Here is an 18,536-nt window from a genome sequence, read left to right on the forward strand (position 1 = left end):
TTTTTTTTTTTTTTTTTTTTGACAGAGTCTCGCTCTGTTGCCCAGCCTGGAGTGCAATAGTGTGATCTCAGCTCACTGCAACCTCCACCTCCCAGGTTCAAGCAATTCTCCTGCCTCGGCCTCCAGAGTAGCTGGGATTACAGGCATCTGCCACCATACCTGGCTAATTTTGGTAGAGATGGGATTTCATCATGTTGCCCAGGCTGGTATCGAACTCTTGACCTCAGGTGATCCACCCACCTCAGGCTCTCAAAGTGCTGAGACTACAGGCATGAGCCACAGCGCTTGGCCTAAATTTTTTTTTTTTTTTTTTGAGACACAGTCTCACTCTGTCATCCAGGCTGGAGTGTAAAAGGCACAATCTTGGCTCACTGCAAGCTGCGCCTCCCGGGCTCATGCCATTCTCCTGCCTCAGCCTCCCAAGTACCTGGGATTACAGGCGCACAATGCCACACCTCGCTGATTTTTTGTATTTTGAGTAGAGATGGGGTTTCACCGTGTTAGCCAGGATGGTCTCGATCTCCTGACCTCGTGATCCGCCCGCCTCAGCCTCCCAAAGTGCTGGGATTACAGGCATGAGCCACCTAATTTTGTATTTTTAATAGAGAGAGGGTTTCACTATGTTGGTCGGGCTGGTCTCAAACTCCTGACCTCAAGTGTTCCACCCACCTCAGCCTCCCAAAGTGCTGGGATTACAGGCGTGGGCCACCGTGCCGGCCTGGATCTAGAAACTTTGATGACCATTAACATCTCTGTTTTACCAGCTAGAAAAGATTTCCAATTAACTGGGCGTTTACAGGCAAACAAAGCAGAACATGGAATTTCCCTGGAGATTGGTCTATGTTCTATTTGCTTTCTTCCTTTCAGAGGGTTTTCAGGATCCTCCAACTTGCCCTTAAGATAAATCTCATGGTCTTTGCCCAGAGCAGGTATTTTCTAAAGAAGTTCACATTTCAACCCATTAGTCAGGTCCCCTAGGGCAAAGTTCCCCATTTCCTATCAGAGGTCATCGCCTTTCAATAAGCAGGTGTTCACCCCCATCTTAGAGCTGCAGGAATGGTGGAAAGGAGGGAAGTGTTTCAGTTTATATACTTCAATATGGTAAGCACATTTGGGGAGGAAAGGAAGAGGAGAGAGAGAGAGACTTTTGCTCTGCATGAGTGTCTGGAATGGATGAACTTTTAGGTTCCTTCCTCTTCTGAGATCGTAGAATGCTATGGTTGTAGGGAAGGCCTCTGGCAGGAACTAGCTGGTACAGTGAGCACTATCTCACATCTCCTATATCCTACAGCACTCTCGGGAAAATTGGCCACATATTTCTTCTCTCCTATCCGAGCAGGTCTGGCACTATGTTCTGATTTGAGAGGTGCTAAATACTGTCTGTTGGTTGGGACAATCATAAAACCACTCAGCAAGTGGAAGTCAGCAAGGGAGCCAACAGTGCGGACAGACACGGTGGCCGTTGTGACAGCCTCAGCGACTCTAATCCTGGTTCATGTGGCATCGTTCCCTTGGCTGGCCACTACTTTCCCGCAGCCACCCACTGGCACACCCCCAGACCTCGTCTGGGTTGAACATGTACCTAAAAGTGCTGCTGCCTGGCTCCGTCCTCCAAAACTTCGGCTAAAGGAGCTGTGCCTACTTGCATAGGAGGCTGGCCGGCTGGGTAGCCAGGGCAGGAGAAAGGCAGGAATCTCAGAATGCACAAGCTCTTCTGCCACAAAGGCCACCTCAAACCACTTGCGCTGGAAGCTGGCGAAGTCATCCACTCCTGCTGTGTGCCAGGTGGTGGCAGGCTGCTGCATGGCCACTGGGAAAAGTGGAGGGGAGAGAAGGAGTACTCAACACAAATGCTTATTTTCTTAATGATGCATGCTATAACTTGATAAATCTTAAAAACACGCTAAGTAAAAGAAGTCAGACACAAAAGGCCACATACTGTATAGTTCCATTTATGTGAAACACAGCAAATAGGCAAATCTTTGAGAAAGAAAGTAGATTACTGGTTGCCGGGGGTGGGAGGAGGAGTTGGAAAGTGACTGCTTAAGGGGATGGGGTTTCATTTCAGGGTGATGAACATGGTCAGAAACTAGATGGACGTGAGAGTTGCACAACACTGTGGATGTACTAAACGCCCTGAACTGTTCATTTTTAAATGGTTAATTTTATATCATGCGAACTTCAATGTAAAAAATATATATAGATTTTTTTTTTCTTTTTGTTGAGACTGAGTCTTGTTCTGACGCCCAGGCTGGAGTGCAATGGTGCGATCTCAGCTCACTGCAACCTCCGCCTTCCAGGTTCAAGCGATTCTCCTACCTCAGCCTCCTGAGTAGCAACATACGCCATCACGCCCGGCTAATTTTTGTATTTTTAGTAGATGGGATTTTTACCATGTCGGCCAGGCTGGTCTCAAACTCTTGACTTCAGGTGATCCACCTGCCTTGGCCTCTCAAAGTGCTGGGATTACAAGTGTGTGTCACTGTACCCGGCCCTAAAAAATATTTTATTCTCAGTTTATTTCTTTTTTTCTCTTAGAGATAGGGTCTGCACTGCTCTGCCAAGTCTTCGGTGCAGTGGTACAATCCCGGCTCACTATAGCCTCAAACTCCTGGGCTCAAGCAATCCTCCCATTTCAGCTTCCTGAGTAGCTGTGAAGACCAGCATGTACAACCACGCCCAGCCAATTTTCTTTTTTTTTTTTTTTTTTTTCCTGTAGAGATGGGGTTTCACTATGTTGCTTACCCAGGCTGATCTCAAACTCCTGGCCTCAAGAGATACTCATACCTCAGCCTTCCAAGGCGCTGGGATTATAGGCATGAGCCACCACCATTCTTGACCTTATGATCAGTTTCATACCTCAAATTTCAGTATATATAACAGTAACCTGGTATGTTTTCAACTTGAAGGTAAGATAGATATCTACTGGTCAAACATATAATTTAAAGGGAAAAGTGTCAATGGATATACTTGTAGCTACAAGGAAAAAAATCCCACACATGTCCACTTCTGCCATATTCTTGAACAAGAGAGCACAGGGAGTGGCACTAGCTGCTTCATCTCATGTAAGATTGTTTTTTTTTCTGAGATGGAGTCACGCTCTGTCACGAGGCTGGAGTGCAGTGGCATGATCTTGGCTCACTGCAACCTCCACTTTCTGGGTTCAAGCGAGTCTCCTGCCTCAGCCTCCCAAGAAGCTAGGACTACAGGGGTGCACTACCACGCTCAGCTGATTTTTTGTATTTTTTAGTAGAGATGGGGTTTCACCATGTTGGCCAGGATGGTCTCGATCGCTTGACCTGGTGATCCACCCGCCTTGGCCTCCCAAAGTGCTGAGATGACAGGCGTGAGCCACCGCACCCAGCCATATTTGATTCTTTAAACCCAGAGGCAGAGAAGCCATTTGTCTGCAGGATAGGAGTCACTTCTAGAACAGGCAAGGTCCCCTTTTGCTATAGGTGTACTGGAGATGCTGGTCTGGTTTTCTGTTGTTGCTGTTTTTTTTGTTTGTTTTTGAGACAGAGTCTTGCTCTGTCGCCAGACTGGGGTGCAGTGGCGCGATCTCAGCTCACTGCAACCTCCACCTCCTGGGTTCAAGAGATTCTCCTGCCTCAGCCTCCCTAGTAGCTGGGATTACAGGTGGCCACCACCTCGCCCAGCTATTTTATTTTTAGTAGGGATGGGGTTTCACTGTGTTGGCCAGGCTAGTCTCCAACTCCTGACCTCGTGATCCGCCAGCCTTGGCCTCCCAAAGTGTTGGGATTACAAGCGTGAGCCACTGCACCTGGCCTGTGTTTTTTTTTTTTGAGACCGAGTCTCACTCTATAGCCCAGGCTAGAGTGCAGTGGCATGATCTCGGCTCACTGCAACTTCTGCGTCCCGGGTTCAAGTGATTCTCCTGTCTCAGCCTCCCAAGTACTTTAGTAGAGGCGGGGTTTCATCGTGTTGCCCAGGCTAGTCTTGAACTCCTGAGCTCAGGCAATCCACCTGCTTCGGCCTCCCAAAGTGCTAGGATTATAGGCGTGAGCCACCATGCCCGGCTTGCTGTTGTTTTTGAGACGGAGTTTCACTCTGTCAACCAGGCTGCAGTGCAGTGGCACAATCTCGGCTCACTACAACCTCTGCCTCCTGGATTCAAGTGATTCTCCTGCCTCAGCCTCCCAAGTAGCTGAGATTACATGCATGCACCACCACGCCTGGCTAATTTTGTATTTTTTAGTAGAGACAGGGTTTCATAATGTTGGTCAGGCTGGTCTTGAGCTCTTGACATCAAGTGATCCGCCAGCCTCGGCCTCCCAAAGTGCTGGGATTACAGGCATGAGCCACCATACCCAGTGAGATGCTGGTCTGAATCCGGGGTGCCTCCAGTTATGTGAACCAGTTCTGACCATGCTAAAAGAGTTTTCCCTCTGGGGAATTACTTTTTCTCATTATTTAAAAAAAACAAACAAAAGGAAAAAAAAAACCCCACAGATACTTAAAATATTACTTGGAAAACTTGCTAGGGCTTGATAGTCTTCCTGGGTATAGAAATGGAGTCTGAACTGGAGATCCAGCAAGTGAAAAGTGCTATGAATCACAGACTGGAGTCCATGATATTATAACCAGAACCACCTGGGCTGGGTGGGCAAGAGGGTGGGGTGCTCTAATTAAAAACAGCTACCAAAAACTGATGTGTGGGAATTTTCTCACACCAGGTCCCTCGGCCTCTTTTAGCTTTATCTTTGACCCACACTGTTCTCACCAAGAACACACTGTAGCTTAAGAAATGCTTGTCACTCTGGCTATGCTTATATTAAGTACAAAGGCTCAAGGAATTCGACAGATCTGTCAACTTATAATACAAAGTCACACATGCAGCTCAGGAAGCACCACCATGTGAAAGAGCAAGTCACCAGGAAAAACACTTGCCCCTGTGGGCAACCGCATTCGCCTCGGCTCTGACCTCGGTCGGGCTCTTTCTCCATTACTATCTTGTAGAAATAGAAGCCGTAGATGAAGGTCCGCCAGGCTTCGCCAGATGCGTGAGTGATGAGCTGCTCTTCCAGCATTTTCTAGGAGAGACATTGAAACTCTGAAATTCCTGCAGAGGGGCATCTTGAAGGGGCAGCCCTCAGTCATGCTCTGGAGACAAGGGAGTGACAGGAGCACTGAGGAGACCCTACCCTCCACCCCCAGATTAGACATGTCATACTTGATATATATTATATTTTAAAATGTAAACTCATATCATCAACAAATATTTCAAACATGCAGAAGGGCATAAAGAAATTCTGATGGGCCGGGCGCGGTGGCTCAAGCCTGTAATTCCAGCACTTTGGGAGGCCGAGACGGGTGGATCACGAGGTCAGGAGATTGAGACCGTCCTGGCTAACATGGTGAAACCCCATCTCTACTAAAAAAAAATACAAAAAACTAGCCGGGCGAGGTGGCGGGCGCCTGTAGTCCCAGCTACTCGGGAGGCTGAGGCAGAAGAATGGCTTAAACCCGGGAGGTGGAGCTTGCAGTGAGCTGAGATCCGGCCACTGCACTCCAGCCTGGGAGACAGAGTGAGACTTTGTCTCAAAAAAAAAAAAAAGAAATTCAGATGGCCAGGAGCAGTGGCTCACGCCTGTAACCCCAGTACCTTGGGAGGCTGAGGTGGGGTGGATCACTTGAGGCCAGGAGTTCGAGATCAGTCTGGCCAACACGGTGAAAACCCGTCTCTACCAAAAATACAAAAATTAGCTGGTGTAGTGGTGCATGCCTGTAATCCCAGCTACTCGGGAGGCTGAAGCAGGAGAATCACTTGAACCTAGGAGGCGGAGGTTGCAATGAGCTGAGATTAGCACTGTTGCACTTTGGGCTAGAAAAGGAAGGTCGGGGCTGTCTAAAAAAAAAAATGAAATCCACATATACCACTATTCTGCTTTCACAAATCTGACATTTCTCTATACTGATTTCAGATATTTTTATTAAAAAAAAGAAATCTCCATAGAATCTCCCACTCCCATTAATCTTCCTCTCCCCAGAAATAAATGGTTAGTGTAATATTATTCTTAAATAATTTTATTATATAAAAATGTATGATAGAGAATATAAGGTATTCTTTTGGGATTTTAAATTTTTAAATAAAGGGCATATTATAATATCATTTTGTAAGTTGGTTTTCCAGTCCGCATCATGCTTCTGACATTTATCTATGTTGATACATGCACCTTCAGCTCATTCATTTTAACTTCTGTAGTAGCATTTCATTATTTGAATAAGGAAATCATATTCTCAGGGAGATGAGAGTGTATACGGCAAAGGCTATGTGAAACAGCACATCAAGACCCTCAAAGAGAGAACTGAGAATCACATGCTTATTCAAATCAGTTACTGATTTTTAACATTTCCATGACGACAACCCAGCTGGTGAGGAAACATTACTGACTTCCAGTTGTGGCCCCTGTATAGACAGGATGGCATGAACTGGCTCAGTCAACTGGCCCTTCCCCATTTCCTTGTTGTTCCAGTTGTGCCATATTCCAGAGTTCCACTTCTGAGCAGTGCAATTAAATCCAGCAAGCATGGTGCTAAGTGCCTACCAGGTGTCAAACAACATGCCTGGCATTGGTGATACAGAATGGAAAATAAGAGGTAATCCTGCCCTCAAGGAGCTGGCTGAGGCAGGAGACAAATGAGAGACAGATAGATCTTCATGCTGTTGTGCTAAGAGCTCCGACAGAGTAAGTAAAAGGTGACAGAAGGCCCGTGGGGCAGAGCCTTGAATCCAGCATTGAGTCTTGAATAAGCATGCATTGACCAGGGGAAACTGGGGTCTTGAGGTCAGAGGGAGGGCATTCCCCCAAAAATCATAGAGATTTCTCTGAGATTTATAAGTGCACAGATTCTGTCCAAAACATTTCAGTTCAGACAATAAATTCTGCACGGTTTTTAAGTCAAGATACAGTGTATTTCAAAGCAAGACTTGTTCTTTCATCAGTTCCAGAAAGGCCTCCCACTTATTAAAAATGAATCTTCACCCCAACCTGTAGATCTCATTACTGGAAAGGGCGATGGCTTCTAAGACAGGCCCTGATTTTTCGGGACCTAAGCAAACAGCTCTGTGGGCTCCTCTTGCTGTCTCACCTGCATGATGTCGATGGCCATCGCCTGTGTCTGGATCCCCTCCACGTGGTTCACCAGCCAGTGCACCACCTCTGCGCTGATGAAGCAGTACGGTGAGAGGCCCTTCTGTTCAGAGAGCAGCTGGACTCCTGTCCTGGGTTCCATTGTGGTGAGCAGGGAGCAGGGGATGTGTGTGCCCCGTGGCAATAAGTGGAAGGAAAGATGAAAAAGAAGGGACTCCCACTAGAGCATTTAATACCATAAAGCAGTGTCCCTATGCTATTCCTAGACTCAGAGAAATACCCATGAGAGGACAAAATAAGTTGTTACAAGGGGGCCGGGCACGGTGGCTCACGCCTGTAATCCCAGCACTTTGGGAGGCTGAGGTGGGTGGATCACCTGAGGTCAGGAGTTTGAGACCAGCCTGGCCAACATAGCGAAACCCCATCTCTACTAAAAACACAAAAATTAGCTGGGCATGGTGGTGCGTGCCTGTAATCCCAACTAGTTGGGAGGCTGAAGCGATAGAATCACTTGAAACTGGGAGTTGGAGGTTGCAGTAAGCCAAGATCATGCCACTGTCTTCCAGCCTGGGCAACAGAGTGAGACTCTGTCTCAAAAAAAAAAAAAAAAAATCAAAGAAGTTGTTACAGGGGAAAAGGAGAAGGGGAGGGGAAAAGGTGGGAACTGACATTCAGAGAATACCTATACTTGTCAGGCATTATACTAGGTACCTCACATAATTATTTCATTGAATCTTTACATGAACCCTGTGGCTTAACTCCTTTTCTGAAATATCTCTTTTTAAAAAATCCCATCTTGAGGCGGAGGTTGGGTGAGCCAAGACAGAGTGAGACTCCACCTCAAAAAAAAAAAAAAAAAAAAAAAAAAAAAAAAAAAAAAAAAAAAAATCCTATCTTACAAACAAGGAAACAGAGGCTCAGAAAGGTCAAGCGACTTGCCCAAGGTCTCAAAACTGGTGAGAAGTACAGTGATGTATGAATCCACCAAACCACACTGCCTGAGCATGGCTATGGCCCAGGCCTTTGGGAACCTTCCAACCCTACGCTGTGATGAGCCACTTACGAGGGGTGCTTCATGGCTTCCAGGATCTCTGTCAGGGTGGAGGATGAGGTCAAGGAGCTTGCCACCAGCTGCTGAGAGCTGTAACACAAGGTGTCAGGTCAGCAAAGCAAGATGGCACGTATGCATTCAAGAGCACGAATATTAGGAACAGTCTCCCCTTATGTAGCCAGAAACCAGGACAATGTTGACATTAAAGGCATTTTAGTAAATTCCAAACAGCTATAACAGGGGGATATCTCATGGGGGGTTTCCTATTTTAAAATGTACACATTTAGGGCCAGGTTTGGTGGCTCACATCTGTAATCTCAGCACTTTGGGAAGATGAGGCAGGTGGATCACTTGAGGTCAGGAGTTCAAGATCAGCCTGGCCAACACAGCGAAGTCCCATCTCTACTAAAAATACAAAAATCAGCCAGGCATGGTGACGTGCGCCTGTAGTTCCAGCTACTTGGGAGGCTGAGACAGGAGAATCGCTTGAAACTAGGAGGTGGAGGGTGCAGTGAGCTGAGGTCGTGCCATTCGCTGCACTCCAGCCTGGGTGACAGAGCGAGACTCTTGTCTCAAATAAATAAATAAAATAAAAAAATAAAATGTCCACATTTAGAATTCAAAGTACTTTTGTGTCCAAACTTGCCCTTAGTAAGCATCTCTCCTTTTAATAATATTCCTCAGGCCCAAGGCCCAACCACTTCCAAGAAACCTCCTGGATTGCTCTGGGTTTGCCCCAAGAACGTTTCACAGGTAGCTTCATTGAATCCTGACCAGAGAGGACTAGGTAACACTGTAAGAGCATGGGGAACGGAATCCCAGTATCATCACTAACCTGCTATGGAGCTTCTCTTGGCCTCAGTACCCCCATGTGAAAAATGGGGTTAATGCTGCTCCTGTCTTTGAGGGCTCATGTGAGGCGAATGTTTATACGATGCTGAGCACATGTACAGGGCTGACACACATGAAGCCCAAAGTGGTAAACAATACTAAAATAATTGACACCAACCCTTTGAAACTGACTAAAGGAACTGCTGAAGGTCAAAGAGTACCAGGAAGTACCAGGATGTGGATTTGAATCCAGGTCAGTCTCTCTCCAAAGCCCTTTCCACCACCTGCTGTCCACATTCTTGCTCAAAGATGGTCCCTTAAAACATGCTTAATATTCAGCAGCTGAGTGGCCACCCACCATATCAAAGTAGGCCGGTTGCGGGACTTATCCAGAAGCTCCTCAAGTTTTTTGAACTTCTCCCTTTCCTCAGTCCCAGACTACTCTTCATGACTATTCAGAGGGTCCAGAAATCACTGGAAGCATTTCAGAATTTCAGGGTTACAAAAAGCTTTCAAAGACCCTTGAACTTCCTTCTAACGCCTGAGTCTCTGCTGAGACCACGAGTCTGGGCAAGAGGCTGTCCTATCTGTGTGAACATCTTCAATGGCAGAGAACTCGGCTCCTCTAAGTGCAGGCCATTTGCATGCAGCAGGACCCACTGCTAGTAAGTTCTTCATCATGAAATAGCATCTGCTGTCTGTATTTTTCAGTCATTGGTCCTGATTCTACCTGCCATGTCATTTTTGGTCTTTTCACCTCCAGCCTAAACACCCTGATTCCTCACTTCTTCTGAAAGCAAAAGAAAACCTACTGTTCTACCCTTGTAAGCAATGAGGAAGCCGATAAATGCATTCAATTTCTATGCAATGGGCAGCCTCTCCAATCTCCTCCACGTCTAGAGCAAAAAGCCAGGTAGGCTTGATGGGGATATGGGCATGAGTGAAGGTAGGGAAGAGCGAAGTCCAGACCTGCTCCTGCTTCTGAAGTGACCTTCACCTCTACTGCCAGAATGAACAGGCTGCAGTAGATGAGACAAAGATTAAGCCAGCACAGAAATTATGACATAAGGGAAACAGAGTGACTCCTGACAGAGGTCAGTCAAGTAAGCAGCCCCAGAGAACTTTCTGCTCTCAGGGACAGGGGTACAAAAGTTAAGTGTCTTTAGATCATTTTGCCAAGGACTGCTTAGTCAGTAAGAACAGACTGAGGCAAGGCCGAGGCGGGAAGATCATGAGGTCAGGAGATCGAGACCATCCTGGCTAACATGGTGAAACCCCATCTCTACTAAACATACAAGAAATTAGCTACGTGTGGTGGCCGGCGCCTGTAGTCCCAGCGACTTGAGAGGCTTAGGCAGAAGAATAGCGTGAACCTGGGAGGCGGAGCTTGCAGTGAGTGGAGATCGCGCCACTGCACTCCAGCCTGGGCAATGAGCAAGACTCCTTCTTAAAAAAAAAAAAAAAAAAGGCCGGGCGCGGTGGCTCAAGCCTGTAATCCCAGCACTTTGGGAGGCCGAGACGGGCGGATCACGAGGTCAGGAGATCGAGACCATCCTGGCTAACACGGTGAAACCCCGTCTCTACTAAAAAATACAAAAAAACTAGCCGGGCGACGTGGCGGCGCCTGTAGTCCCAGCTACCCGGGAGGCTGAGACAGGAGAATGGCGTGAACCCGGGAGGCGGAGCTTGCAGTGAGCTGAGATCCGGCCACTAGCACTCCAGCCTGGGTGACAGAGCAAGACTCCGTCTAAAAAAAAAAAAAAAAAAAGAATAGACTGGGACATAATTATTATAAAGCAAACACAGCTGGGAAGAAAATAAAAAGGTTTCTCAGAATTGACAACAGCATTAAAAGCTGGTGCACTTGCTCGAGCAAATGAAGTACAGACAGCTTCCTTTTCCTCCGGACACTAAGGAACAGAAGAACAGTCATGTTTGGCCACAATTAGTGATTCATCCACTGTTTGTTCTTTTCCTTACTGACTGCATGCTATGACATGCAAGACATCGTGCCACAGGCACCACAGTGAACAAGACAGATTAGGCAGGGGCCCCTTCCAGAAGCCCTGTACTCCTGCGTGGCGCTTGACACTTTCCTATGTCTCTGTGGGAACCTCTTAGCTATCCTGTGAGGACGGCAGGAAACAGATCATTACTCCCACCATACAGATGTGGGTAAGGACTAACTTGCCCAGGGTCCCATGTGACTTGTGGCAGAGTCAGAACTCGGCCCAGAGCTTTGGACTTCCAGCCTCTGCAGCCTTTGAGATCAGAATGTTCCTACTCCCCAGGAACACGAGTTTGGCCACTCTGAATCTCACCTGCTGTCACCGGAGTTTGTGGAGGAGTAGCCCTGTTCTCCTGTGTTCTGGGAGTTCCCAAAGGTCTGGCTGTTGCCTCTGTCCACGGATTGGCCTGTGCTTATGCCCAAACTGGTGCTGTCCAACATAGGAGTGACTGTTTGGTCCACAGATACCTGCAGGAGATTTTAAAACGAATACTTGAATCCCAAAATAACCGACAGGAAAACACAGTAAATAAGTTGTACTGGCTTATTCACTCAATAAGCCTTCACAAAAAATAAAAATTAATGCAATCCTTTCTATTCCTCTCATTCCCATTTTCCCTTGGTCCCTTAGTGGCAGAGCTAAAGGAGTCTAGAGACTCTACCCAGTCTTGTGTGCACTGCCTTCTATCAGAGCAGCTGGGAACTCCCACCCTCCAAACCAGGGCAGACGATAGGCCACTCTTCACAGTAAGTCCCCAGGACCAAAGAAATCGCTTCAATACCTGCCTCAAACAACAAGATTTACACTAAAGAAAAATCTCCATAGAAAGAGTAGAGAAGTCAGAATTACTCCTTATGAGGACAGCAGGACTGAAAGAGAGACCACATTTAGAGAGAAATAGGTGAACATCACAATGCACATCCTTTGTCCACTGTGACCCACCCTTTCCCACCACCCCAAACCTCCTTTCCTCTATCTTTCAGTTGCTCAGCTTCAACTCTCAGAGCCATCTCTTCTCCAGCTTTTCATCTAAAGACAGGCCTAGTCCTGTGGCCTGCCCTCTGCAGATTCACATGCATCTCTAAATCATGCCTGTACTTCCTCTGGCCAGGGAGGGCTGTAACACTCTTTTAACTGGCCCCTGATTTCGGCCTCTCCCTCAAAAACCCTACCTGTGAGCCAGCTCTATTTGCATCATCTGTTAAGAACAGTTCCAATCCCATCCTTCTGTTACTCTGAAAACTTTCAAGTCTCCCCATGAACCCCCACACTGCAAACCGACTCACAGGACATCAAGGGTCCTGCGCCACATTGGCTTGACGTGAGATCTCACCACACTGCCTACCATTCACCCACGTGTATATTTCCAGCCAAATGAAACCCTGTGTGTATAAATCCTGTCTACGTGCCCCATATCACCCTGGGGTGCTCTTCTCCACAACTAGTGGCTAAAAAGCCATCAGTCTTTTTTTTTTTTTTTTTTTTTTAAAGACATAATCTTGCTCTCTCACCCAGGCTGGAGTGCAGTGGCACGATCTCTGCTCACTGCAACCTCTGCTTCCTGGGTTCAAGTGATTCTCCTGCCTCGGCCTCCCAAGTAGCTGGGATTACAGGTGGGAGCCAACACACCTGGCTAATCCCATCAATCTTTAGGGCCATTTTAAACGCTGCTCCCTTAGCAAACTGTTCTCTGATTCACTCCACCCCAGGCTCCAAGCAGATCCATCTCCCTCTCTACTCTGGACCTCTATGAGTTTCTGGTAGCTGCCGAGTTGTGCCTCACGTAATGGTGTTGTATCTTTTTTTTTCCAGAGACAGGGTTGCCTTCTGTCACTCAGGCTGGAGTACAGTGGTGCCATCACATCTCACTGTAACCTCAAACTCTTGGGCTCAAGCAATCCTCCTGCCTCAGCCTTCCAAGTAACTGGGACTACAGGCATGCACCATCACACGTGGCTATTTTTTTTGTGTAGAGAATGTCTAGCTATGTTGCCTCGGCTGATCTCAAACTTCTGGGTTCAACTGATCCTTCCGCCTCAGCCTCCCAAAGTGCTGGCATTACACGTGTGAACCACTGTGACCAGCCTGTAATGTTGTTGTATCTCCTTTAAGGGTCCTGGAGGGAGGATTATGACCTGTTCACCTTGGAAGCCCAGCAGCATGCATCAAAGGTTATACTCATAGCAAGTATATGAAGAGAATGACTAAGCCTTTCAGAGCAATTCTGGAAAAGTGTAAGGCTCTTAGAACCTCCTAACTTGAGGTTTTTTGGTACTTCCAGAAGGCATCTTTCTATCAGATATTTTGTTAGCAAAAATTGTTTTCTAAAACAAGTCTTCTCAGCTGGGTGTGGTGGCTCACACCTGTAATCTTGGCACTTTGGGAGGCCAAGGCGAGTAGATCACTTGAGTCCAGGAGTTTGAGACCAGTCTAGGCAACATGGTGAAACCCCATTTCTACAAAAAATACACAAATTAGCCAGGCATGATGGCACACGCCTGTAGTCCCAGCTACCTGGGAGAATGAGGTGGGAAGACTGCTTGAGCCCAGGAGGCAAAGGTTGCTGTGAGCCGGGATCCTGCCACTGCACTCCAGCCTGGGGGACAGAGAGAGACCCTGTCTGAAAAAAATAAAATAAAATGAAATAAAGAAAATAAAACAAGGCTTCTCAGTCTCAGCACTATTGCCCTCTGGCGTGAGATAAGTGTTTGTTGTAGGGGGCTGTCCTGTGCATTGTTGGATGTTCAGAAGCATCCCTGGCTTCTACCCACTGGATACTAGTAATACCTCCTCACCTATCAGCCCCCAATTATGACAAATAAAAACGTCTCTAGATACCACCAAATGTCCCTTGGAGGGTAAAGTTCCTCCTGGTTCTGATAGAACCATTTTGCTGTTCTACAGCAGGCTCAATGATTTGTTAAAAAAAAAAAAAACCACACAGGTTTTGCTGGCACCATAAACACACTGAGAAATGCAGCAAGAGACAGCTTGCAATTACCAATTACCACCTGCCTCTAACCAGTAAGGTTTACCATGCCGTAAATTTAAATGAGAATAAGCTAAATAAAGGGGACTAGACCCAGCTCTTATGCATGTAAGAGTGGCTCTTAGGCATTGCCTTCTGGGCCTCTGTAGTGGGGTTCTCTCATGTACTATACGAGAATTGCTCTACCAGCCTAACCTGAAGGCCATTACCAGAAACGCACATTAGTCCTGCAGTCCTATTTTGGTGGGAGCGGGGGTGGGGGGTGGTTAAGGCGTTGTCCTCTAGATCAGGAATTGGGAAACATTTTTTGCAAGAGATCAGAGAGTAAATATTTCAGGCTTTGTGGGCCACATGGTCTCTATCACAACTACTCAAATTTGACTAAGAAAGTGAGAAAGCAGCTATAGGCAATATGTAAATGAATGGGCGTGGCTTTATTCCAATAAAACTTTATTTCCAAAAGCAAATGGTGGACCAGATCTGCCCCATAGTTTCCTGACCTCTGCTCTATCTATGTATCACACAATGTCTATCTTTTAAGGGGCCGTACAGAAAAGGCATTTTGTTTAGATCTTAATACCAGGAAAAGTTATGCTTCTCCCAAGGAATCTGGTTGTCTTTATTTTATAATCACTCTGAGTCTTGGAACAGAGGTTTCCCACTTTTCAGTGGCTACCAGGAGGTTCAGAGCTGAATTTGGCACAAAATTCTATCTACTTTACAAGGCCTTATATTACATCCTGTCTAATTTTCTTCTTTACCTGAATTTCCCCATCTAGTCATGTTTTATTTTAAGGGCTGCATTTACTTCCATGATCCACATGAAGCAACTTTTTGGAATAAGATCAGTGGTGAATAAAGATAAATGGCAGGTGGGATGGACGGAATGGCAGATGTCTCACGTAGATGCCTGGTAAAGAGCCAAGCAGAGGGAGATGTCTTTCATCTTAAGAATCTTATGAACATTGTCCACAAAAAGGACTCCATTTAACATATGTAGATACTCCTTCCTCTGCTTTAGAGTAGGCTAGACTTAGTGACGTGCCTCCAAAAAATGGAGTATAAAAAGGAAAAAATAGTAACTTCATAGTGGATATGGCTAACAAATATGACATTAACCAAGTGATGAACGAGTGATGAAGGTTATCGTCGCCAGTGATGTTGTGTGGATCTCAGGTACCTCATGATGGGAAGGGCACTTCCCCTCTGGGGTATCTTTTTGAGTAGCTGTAACTCTAGTTTAACCATGAAAAAAAACGTGGACAAACCCAGATTTGGGGACATTCTATAGGACACCCGGCCAGGACGCCTCAAGGCAGTGAAGGTCATTTAAAAAAATAAGGAAAGGGCCGGGCGCGGTGGCTCACACCTGTAATACCAACACTTTGGGAGGCCGAGGTGGGCGGATCACAAGGTCAGGAGATCGAGACCATCCTGGCCAACATGGTGAAACCCTGTCTCTACTAAAAACACAAAAATTAGCTAGGCGTGGCAGTGTGCGCCTGTAATCCCAGCTACTTGGGAGGCTGAGGCAGGAGAATCGCTTGAACTCAGGAGGCGGAGGTTGCAGTGAGCAGAGATTGCGCCATTGTACTCCAGCCTGGTGACAGAGCGAGAGCGAGACTCTGTCTCAAAAAAAAAAAAAAAAAAAAGAAATGAAAAAAAAAGGAAAGCCTGAGAAACAGTCACAGATTAGAAGAGACTGGGAAGCCAGGCAATGTGGTACCCGAGATTGGCTCCTAGAACAGAAAGAAGACATTAATTGAAAAAATGGCAAAATCTAAGTCTGGTGTTTGATGGAAAAAAAAACCCAAACCTCTCAGCAGCAGCAGCACCAATCCCCAGTTTCCCCCCACGTATTGGCACTCCCAAGCTACAGGAGAAAGTGAGGGAGGGAGCCCTGTTAGAGATGCCTCTGAGATGAGCACCACCCACCACAGGCGCCCCCCACAGGTCTTCTACCTTGCACCTCGTGGGCTTGTCACAGCCCCACTTACTCATGCTGGAGGGTCATCAGCTACAAGGAAACAGCTGGATCTGCCAGCCCAGCTCTCCACTGTGCCTGGAGGCTGCTAGGGATGACACTCTGCTTTGTCTTACCCGGAGACAAACGGGCTAAGTGGGCTCCTGCTTTCCAGTCACTCAGTTCCTGCCAGGCAGACAGAGGCATTGCAAGGGATCCATGACAAAATCCCCTATGCCTTACAGAGAGGGAAAGCTTGGGAATAACTTGCAGACCCACAGCTCAGATGTTCTCCAAAGTCAAGATCAGGGAAGGAGAATATTATCCCAAATTAAAACCTTCTCTCTGCCCTCATGAAGCTTGCCATCTAGGGGTGAGCAGAAGACAGGCATTAATATTCATAAAGGATTTTATTCATCCCTGTTATTTCCCATAGCACTTGGCACAGCCCTACACCCAGCAGGTGCTTGGAATTTGTTATCTCAATTGATCTGAATTTTGTCACAGAGGCAGCCTCCTTCCTCTATGTGTCCATCATATATATATATATTTTTTTTTCTTTCTTTTTTTTTTGTTTTTGGAGACAGGTCTTGCTCTGTCTCCCAGGCTGGAGTGCAGTGGCGCAATCATGGTCACTGCTGCCTCCACCTCCTGGACTCAAGCACTCCTCCCTCCTCAGTCTCTCAAATAACTGAGACTGCAGGCCTGCACCAGGACACTCAGCTAATTTTTTAAAAAATTTTTTGTAAAGACAAGGTCTCACTGTGTTGCCCAGGCTGATTTCAAACTCCTGGACTAATAGGGATCTTCCTGCCTCCACCTCTCAAAGTGCTAGGATTACATGTGTGGGCTGCTGTGCCTGGTGTTACTTATATTTTTATATCTTACATCATTCCAAAAAAGGTGAGGCTACTAATAAATAGACACACAATAAGATTAAAAAAAAAAAATACGGCTGGGTGTGGTGGTTCATGCCTGTAATCCCAGCACTTTGGGAGGCCGAGGCGGGTGGATCACCTGAGGTCAGAAGTTCGAGACCAGCGTGGCCAACACGGCAAAACCCAATCTCTACCAAAAATACACAATTAGGCCAGGCGCAATGGCTCACTTCTGTAATCCCAGCACTTTCAGCACTTTGGGAGGCCAAGGCGGGCGGATCACTTGAGGTCAGGAGTTGGAGACCAGCCTGGCCAGCATGGTGAAACCCTATCTCTACTAAAAATACAAAAAATTAGCCGGGTATGGTGGCACATGCCTGTAGTCCCAGCTACCTAGGAGGCTGAGGCAGGAGAATCATTTGAACCCAGGAGGCAGAGGTTACAGTGGGCTGAGATCGCGCCACTGCATTTGAACCTGGGCACAGAGCAAGACTACATCTCAAAAAAAAGTGAGATCCCAGCAATCTGGCCTCCTGAAGCGCTGGGATTATAGGCGCCAGTCAGCACGTGCAGCTGAGAAATGGATATTATTTCTAATCCTCAGAACAACCCTACAAAGAAATTATTTTTTATTTCCTTTAACAAATGAAGAAACACACAAAGTAAATTTTTTTTTTTTTAAATAGAGAAACAGGTTCAGAAGATTAATTCACAGGACTAACATAGCTCCCTGACATAGCATAGAGGCCAAGATTTGAAAGCAGCCATCTGGGCCAGGCATGAGTGTAACTCCAGCACTTTGGGAGGCTAAGGCAGGTGGATCACCTGAGGTTAGGAGTTTGAGAGCAGCCTAACATGGTGAAATTCCATTTTTACTAAAAATACAAAAAATTAGCCGGGCATGGTGGTGCATGCCTATAATCCCAACTACTCGGGAGGCTGGGGGAGGAGAATCACTTGAATCCGGGAGGCTGGGGTTGCAGTGAGACGAGATTGTGCCATTGCACCCAGCCTAGGCAACGAGAGTGAAATTCCGTCTAAAAAAAAAAAAAGAAAAAAGAAAGCAGCCATCTGACTCCACTGGCCTCCCTCCTCCACACTATGCTGCACATCAGAAAATACACAAAGCGAGTTTTATGTTCTGTGTATTTTACCACAATAAAAAATAAACATAAAGAAAAAGTACAATTTAATTTTGTGTATGTACAGAGAGCTCTCACTATCTCTGATAGAATTTTTTTTTGGTTTTTTCAGACATAGTCTCACTCTGTTGCCCAGGCTGGAGTGCAGTGGCATGATCTCGGCTCACCACAACCTCTGCTTCCCGGGTTCCAGCAATTCTCCTCCCTCACCCTCCTGAGTAACTGGGACTACAGGTGAATGCCACCATGCTGGGCTAATTTTTTTATTTTTATTAGAAATGGGGTTTTGGCTGGGCGCGGTGGCTCAAGCCTGTAATCCCAGCACTTTGGGAGGCCAAGACGGGCGGATCACGAGGTCAGGAGTTCGAGACCATCCTGGCGAACACGGTGAAACCCCGTCTCTACTAAAAAATACAAAAACTAGCCGGGCGAGGTGGTGGCGCCTGTAGTCCCAGCTACTCGGGAGGCTGAGGCAGGAGAACGGCGTAAACCCGGGAGGCGGAGCTTGCAGTGAGCTGAGATCCGGCCACTGCACTCCAGCCTGGGCGACAGAGTGAG

At 46.8% G+C, this 18,536-nt stretch overlaps 1 protein-coding gene across 1 annotated transcript in view; it reads right to left on the reverse strand.

The window, feature by feature from the left end:
• The window catches only part of DEPDC5 (DEP domain containing 5, GATOR1 subcomplex subunit), a 159,907-nt gene that overhangs the window by 28,268 nt on the left and 113,103 nt on the right, over positions 1–18,536 (reverse strand). Inside the window, 5 exon segments of the mRNA XM_017868941.1 lie at positions 1,583–1,810; positions 4,946–5,054; positions 7,114–7,246; positions 8,179–8,256; positions 11,319–11,473. Of these exon segments, the coding sequence (XP_017724430.1) occupies positions 1,583–1,810; positions 4,946–5,054; positions 7,114–7,246; positions 8,179–8,256; positions 11,319–11,473 (703 nt within the window).

Source organism: Rhinopithecus bieti, unplaced genomic scaffold (genome assembly GCF_001698545.2).
Source record: "Rhinopithecus bieti isolate Rb0 unplaced genomic scaffold, ASM169854v2 scaffold_4666, whole genome shotgun sequence".
Lineage (NCBI taxonomy): Eukaryota > Metazoa > Chordata > Mammalia > Primates > Cercopithecidae > Rhinopithecus > Rhinopithecus bieti.